Source organism: Meleagris gallopavo, chromosome 1 (assembly GCF_000146605.3).
Source record: "Meleagris gallopavo isolate NT-WF06-2002-E0010 breed Aviagen turkey brand Nicholas breeding stock chromosome 1, Turkey_5.1, whole genome shotgun sequence".
Taxonomy (NCBI): Eukaryota; Metazoa; Chordata; class Aves; order Galliformes; family Phasianidae; genus Meleagris; species Meleagris gallopavo.
In genome coordinates this window covers 4,126,543-4,133,503 of record NC_015011.2, presented here as the reverse complement: position 1 = coordinate 4,133,503, position 6,961 = coordinate 4,126,543, and the positions used below count along the sequence as shown (strand labels likewise).

The 6,961-nt window shown below is 45.1% G+C and overlaps 1 protein-coding gene across 2 annotated transcripts in view; it reads right to left on the bottom strand.

Moving 5' to 3' along the window:
* Positions 1-336: 336 nt before the first annotated feature.
* Positions 337-6,961, bottom strand: part of LOC100548072 (store-operated calcium entry regulator STIMATE-like) — a 31,554-nt gene continuing 24,929 nt past the window's right edge. Inside the window, exons 8-9 of one of the 2 annotated variants that reach the window (XM_010713850.3) lie at positions 1,615-1,728; positions 337-948 (exon numbers count right to left, since the gene is read on the bottom strand). In XM_010713850.3, the coding sequence (XP_010712152.1) occupies positions 835-948; positions 1,615-1,728 (228 nt within the window). In that variant the 3' untranslated portion in view covers positions 337-834. The remainder of the gene's footprint in view (positions 949-1,614; positions 1,729-6,961) is intronic. The other variant, XM_010713912.3, reaches the window with a different exon arrangement.

Below are 6,961 nucleotides of genomic sequence, written 5' to 3'. Positions count from 1 at the left end.
ACACTTCCTGAGACTTCTACAGTATGTGAGGCTTACCTAAGTCTACCTGCTCAGACTCGGATCAGACCATGTTCTGGTTGGACTCTTGAGTTTCAGCACAGCTGTCTGCAAGCACATTAAACAGCTGTTCTCTAAGAGTTGCAGAATGTTTTGCATTTTTGTTGTTTGTAGATTATCAGAGCCCGTTAATAAGAGAGAATAGGAACTTCTAACCTGTAACAGAAGATGCCAGGAACTGGGATTGACCCAACAGCTCGTACCCTTCCTTTTGCAGGGCTAGTGTCTCACAAAACAGGGAAAAACATTGGAAAACAATATATGGAAAACAATCACATATGAAGCAGTTTTAAGTCAAATATTTATTGCATTCCTTATAAAACAGTAAAAAAAATAATCAGATCCATTGAGACAATCTTCTCAATTCAAGGCATTTAAATATATAATCACAAACTAGTTCTGTAGAGTGTCTGTGCATATAAAAATGTTACGGTTCAGACAGTATAGGATTTTTCTATAAAAAAAAGAGAACTTTTTGATTTCAGTCTTTAGCCCTGACAAAGTTACACCCAGCTGGCCAGCCAGAGGAAGCACACATCCTTACCCTAACCTCAACATCCCTGCAGTGTGCTATGGTAGGGTTGGGTAGATAAAGCAGATATTGCTTAGATACAGGCTGCACAGGCACCATCCCAAAGAGATAACTGCAGAAGGAGAGGCGTACATGAGGCAGGGCTCCACAGATCCCTAGGGATCAGCTGCATTCTGCATCCTTCCTCAGCCAGCTCAGGAATCACAGTACTGCTTCCTTCCTCCACCTCCCTTGTCTCAGTGCTATCAGATGACCACGTGGTAGCTGGACTGCTTCATCTTCTGGTTTGTTCCTTGGAGTCCTGAGATATCCTGGTCACTTTCAGACTGGTCAAAATCCATGTCTGGAGAGAGCAGCACCTGAGAGGAGAACAGACGGATGCTCATGGAATCAGAGTCCTCAATCAGATGGTAGCTGGAATTTTGTTCTCTCATCTTAATACCACAGGCAATATTCCCTAGCAAGGGACTACTAGAGGGGTCAAGCACCCATAAAAGGATCTACTGCCAATAGGGTTAGATCTTGCAGAGCAGGGAGGTCTTAAGGTCACCTTGACCACTCCAAAGCAGCCAGGAACATATGGATCCAAACACAGATGCTCCGGTATCCGTAAGCCCTCTTGAGAGTGGAACAGGCAGCTGAAAGCTCTGTTCACCAGGGGACAGGACTCACAAACATTCACATTAAGGCCAGGCTGCAGCCTCCGAGGAGATGCACAAAAACTAGGCCACATTTTGCAAACAGCTGTAACAGAGACATTTTCCCAGGCCCCCAGCTGCTTGCTATCTCCAAAGCTTAGCCAGGGAAACAAGCAGAGCTCAGGGTTGCTTCAGTCACAGCCAGCAGGCTCAGAGTTGCTGAGCTAGCCTGGCACCTTCTTATTTCTACTCAGCAGAGTCTGAACTGTGGAAGCCAGAACAGAGCAGCAACACCTCCCACCAGTACCTCTCTTGATGAGAATACTTTGCTGCACAACCACAAGGCTGCCCGTTGCCTCCAGAACACCTATGCTCTCAGCTGCTAACCTCAGACTTGAAGCTATCAAGAGGCAGTTCTGAGCTAAGTGGCTGCCACTGGCCCGGAGCATTCGCTCGATGCAGACAGAACCATCCTGATGGAACATCCTCCAGCCAGATCATCTGGAAGAGGAAAAAGGCTAGATTTTACTCAGGCTACGGCTGCACAGCCCCGCAGAAGAGCTGCAACCTAATGCCAGCCAGCAGGCTGGACAGAAATTGTTTGCATGGGTAGATTCTATGATTCTACTCATGCTTGACAGATTGTTTGTTCAACCCCATCTGACTCCTTTAAAGCTCAGCTTTGAGCAAAAGCAGTCCTATTGTCTTTACCCCCAGCAGTAGCAAGATCTAAGCACAGATGATGTGCAGTCACCCCAGCAGCAGCTAGGAGCCAAGGATTTCTGGTCCGCAGTGATCCCCCACACCAGTAGCGTAACCAAGTCTTTGACACTCAGGGTCTAGCTCTATGCTATAGATGGGTACAAGTTTAGCAGCACAGCTGAGGGCTTTCAGTTTTATTTCTCTAGATGAGTGATGTCAGAAGTCCCTCCCCTCTCCTCCACTTGCCTCACAGCATCTAGTCAGCATCATTAGTTCATGGCCAATAAGGGGAAAAAGAGCCAATTAGCACTCTCCCCCATGCCAAATGAAAAAGAAAAGCAGCAGCTTCACCCAGCTAAGACTTCTCACTCAAGTCTCAGCCCCATCTGACCCTAAATTCATAGAACCATAAAGGCTGGAAAAACAACTAAGATCATCTAGTCCAACCATCAACCCATTCCTACCATGTCCATTAAAACATGTCCCTCAGTGTCATCACTGCCTTTTTTTCCCCAGCACCTCCAGAGATGGTGACTCCACCACCTCCTTGGGCAGCCTGTTCCAATGCCTCATCAATTTGTGATGCAACTGGAACCATGAACTGTGAAGCCTCGTGTCCATCCTACAAAACCCTTCCACCTCCAAGACACTAGTTACACAACATCTCATAGGCTTTCAGCCCAACAGGCCCACTAACAGCCCAACTAGACCCAGAGCCCAGCATTCCTTGGTGGAATAGAAAAACAACACAACCAGAGCAGGAGTACAGCCTTATTCATGCCCATCTCCAGATACAGTTGTGAATGAACATATCCTCCACTTGTTTATTTAAGACAGCATCACCAAGCCAGTCACCACAGCAACAAAGCAACTAAACAGGAAAAACAAACTGCAATGAGTCGGTGACTTCAAAGAAAGCCGAACAGCCACAGAACAAGACATTCTCCCCACTCTCACACACACTCCATCTGATTTCGTTATCCTCACAGCAGCACATCAGATACTCAAAGGATAGCAATAGATCAGATTAAGATCTCATTCCCCTCCATCCCCTTAAGTTAACCTACACAATCCCATTCTTTTTTTTGTTCAAGACATCACAGGAAAGTTTCCATCTCTTCCAAGTGAAGATTTCCTGTTTGTCATATAAATATTATGATGCTGGAAGACCTGGAAAAAAATGGGTGATTAATTACACACAACATTATTTAAAAAAAAAAAATACACTGAACTCTGACAGGCTGCAACAGGTCATCTTTGGAGTCTAATGAACTGATTATTTAGGTGGGTTTCATGCTGTAAACTCAGACCTTCTCACAGCCAGCCATGGCTGACGTAGAAGGCGCTGTGCATCCAGACCTCTTTGGGCTGCTATCTGCCTGCTCTAGAGCTCATACAAAACCACTCAAGCCAACAGTCCTCCAATAACCCTTCCACAGCTCCATGGTGAGCTTCATCATGAGAAAGCACCTCACTGCTATGAGGGTCAGAGTACAGGCCCTCATTTTTTTCCCCAGACAGAATTGTTTGGGATGTTTCAGCACAGCTTGGTCAAGGCACTTCCTCTACAGATGTTTCCAGGTCAAAATCACAACAGATCAGTGGTACAGCTGGAAATGGACCTTCCCAGCTTCCCAGCCTCAGGACAATGTGCTACTGTTCCACTCGGCCCTAAAATACTTTACACATTCCTCCCCACACCAGGAAGAATGAGTTGAAAAACAGAGAAACTCAAGGGCTATTTCCATGCAAGACATGGAATTTTGTCTGAAACTCTACTAGTCACATTCAGAGACAGGAACCATTCTATCTTTCTCTCACATCTGAGTTCAGATGAGCTCCCATACCTCAGCAGGACTGACAGGTGGGACAGTCTCCTACAAGAGACCATATCCATCTTCATTTAACTTTCCCCTAATGAGCAGGCATTCCATTTCACCTTGAGCTATTAAAAAAAAAAATCAGCTCAGCCAACCAATTTGCAAGTCAAACTTGCTCTTGGAGCGCTCTTCAATTCTTAAAGTAAGCAGTAGAGGTATCAGCATTCACCATCACCTTCAATCTAGCAAATTTGCCAGAAGTTATAATTCCTATGGAAGGGATTAGAATTGATGCTGAACTCCATGAGAACCAAAGGCAGGTCCATATAGCATGTTAGCTTTCCTCTCAACCTTAAACTAACCTCCAGTTTCTCTGCAAAGACTCTGACAAGTACCGCTGCTATTAGACCAAATGTTGCTGTAATTTGCCTCTGAAAGTGTAAGCCTTCAAAGAGGGGAGAAAAGAAGCAGCAGAAGCTCACTTATTTTCCCTGAGGAAAAAACTAAAACAAGTCCAAAAAGATCAAATACAACATCATTAAAACTGACTTGTTTTCCTAAGTGGTGAAAACAAAGAAACTACTGATACGATTTGAAGTTTATCGACACTTACAAGAACAAGGGAAAAGAAACACAGGTCAAGGGCAGGACACAAGCAAAGCAGAAATCAGGGCCAAGCAGATGAATGCACTTCCCTAGCCTGAATAGCACCAGATTCAGACAGGCACTCTGAAGTTACCTATCCATCCCACACAAAGGCAAAAATGGACTGAGCATTTACCAAGATAGGACAAGTGTGACAGAGGGAAGATTTAAGGCTCACTTGGAAGCAAGAGTGAAATTCTTCTGCACTAAAACTAAAAAACAGAGTTTCAATATGAAAAAGAAAATAAATCACAGAACTGCAGGGGTTGGAAAGGACCTCAAGAGATTGAGTTTTAACTCCCCTGCCAAAGCAGGTTCCCTACAATAGGTCACACAGGTAGGCATCCAGATGAATCTTGAGTATCTCCATAGAAGGAGACTCCACAACCTCCTTGGGCAGCCTGTGGCAGTGCTCCATCACCCTTACTGTGAAGAAGTTCTGCATGTTAACATGGAACTTCCTACATTCAAATTTTAAGCCATTACTCCTTGTCCTATTCCTAAGCATCACAGCAGTTTCATTATAAATAAGAGTCCAGTGGCATATCATTGGCTCACAGAAGAGCTTTGAAACCCGGGAGATGGGCATTTATTTGATTTGCACTACAGCTGTGGAGTCAGCAAACAACATCAGTGGTAGAATAGCTAGGTCTCCTTTTATTACTCATCTGAACTGTCAAGGACAAAACCAGCATTTCATAGAATTGTTAAGGTTGGAAAAGACCACTAAGATCATCTAGTCCAACCATCTACCCATCCCCACCATGCCCACTAAATCACATCCCTCAGTGCCTTATCTACTTTCTTCTTGAACGCCTCCAGGGACAGTGACTCCACCTTGCTGGGCAGCCTGTTCCAATGCACTACTACTCTGAGAGTAAGTTTTCCCTAATATCCAACCTGTTGTTACTGCTGCTATCCCTATGGTAAGTGCTGAGTACAGTTTTTTAGCAGGTTAACTTCAGACCACTCCTTTCCTTTCTCCCCCTTCTTTTCCACAGAAACTACAAGTTCAAGTGAAAATAATGACACTACTGGTGAGATAGGCAGAGGGTTGAAATTCAAGAAGGCAGCATGACGGGGAGCTGTTGGCGCCTGCTGCTAGACAGTGCTGATGAACCCTGATAAACCAAAGGACACATTAGCCCCAGCCAGCCCTGCCCTGTACAGAGATGCTTCTCAGCAATCTCTCTCCTCCTGTCTAGGTAGGCAGCAGGGAGGGAAGAATAACCTGTTCACGTGGAGAAAGCTTAAGCAAAACAAGCCCCGAAAACCCTCATTTTCCGATTTTGAACCTAAATCCCAGCTGACCCAGCTGTAGCACTCAACCATCCAACACCGTATTTATCAGCACAAATTAAAAAGTGACAAAGCAGGAGTCTACTTCAAGGCCCGATGCCAAGAAGCAGAATTGGAAAAAAAAAAAAAAAAATCACTCATGTCTGACTCTTTTTTTAATTAACATTCTTCCCTACCCGAATTATTTGTATAGTGCTGGAGAAGAGACACAGGAGCTTATCTGAGCAGTCCCTACAGACAGTTCCAGGTACAAACCTATCACCTTAGTACCTAAACTGTGGTGACGGATCAGACAGTTTCAAGGCAGACAGACAGCCTGCACATAGAAGGTTTCAAAGAAAGTTTTCATGAGAAAAGGAGCCAAATACTTGGAGGATATGCAAGGGATATTGACGGAAAGATTCAGCCTGCAGGAGTCCATACCCACCACATGAAGCACCCTACCTAGGTCAAGCTATCAGAAGAGGCTTTCCAGCTTGTGGAGATTAACAGGTATCCAAAAACTGAGCTAGAGGCCATAAAACACTTGTCCCCTCCAATGGAGTGAGGCAGGAGACAACTCCATTTCTATGGAGATCCAGTAACTTCAACACCATCTGTGTATCTACAGCAGCCCGAAGCTTATGATAACATCTGTGAGGTTCAGTGACCCAAGCTTAGGTTGCAACAGGTCGGAGAAGAGCTTGTAGCATCTGAGTTGCTGTCTAGTCAAAACAAGGGCAAGGAGGCAGCTAATATTAGCTGAATGTAAGCCTCAGAAACACTCCAGCATATCCAATCAGTGAAGCAGATCTTCACCATCAGTTTTATATTTTGAGTGGAGCTAGGTTGGAGGCCAGCCCAGGAAGCACCACTGTTGAACACATCAAGCAACCAGGACTGTGCTATAACCAGGGCACAGTTTCTACCTAGAGTTAATTCACCTTTATGTCCTAGGTAGCAGTCCTTAGCTTCAGTGTACAACTATTAAGACATCTTGGTACTGCTCAGCTCCTCTTCTCTCTCCAGATCAATACAGATTTCTTCAGGATGCCCCACAGCTCAGGAAACTCCCTGGGAAATATTGCTCACGTGTTCTCAGCAACCTAGCCAAGCCACAGCTGTTTATCTGGGTGTTGGGCCAAGAAGAATGATTCATTTGTCTCACCACTTGCTTACATCTGCCTGCCCTTCCTGCCAGAAGGGCAGATGCCATGTCCTCCTGAACCCCCAGGCCATCCTTATTGGACAGACCATCAAGGACTCTACTGAACACCACTACCCATGCA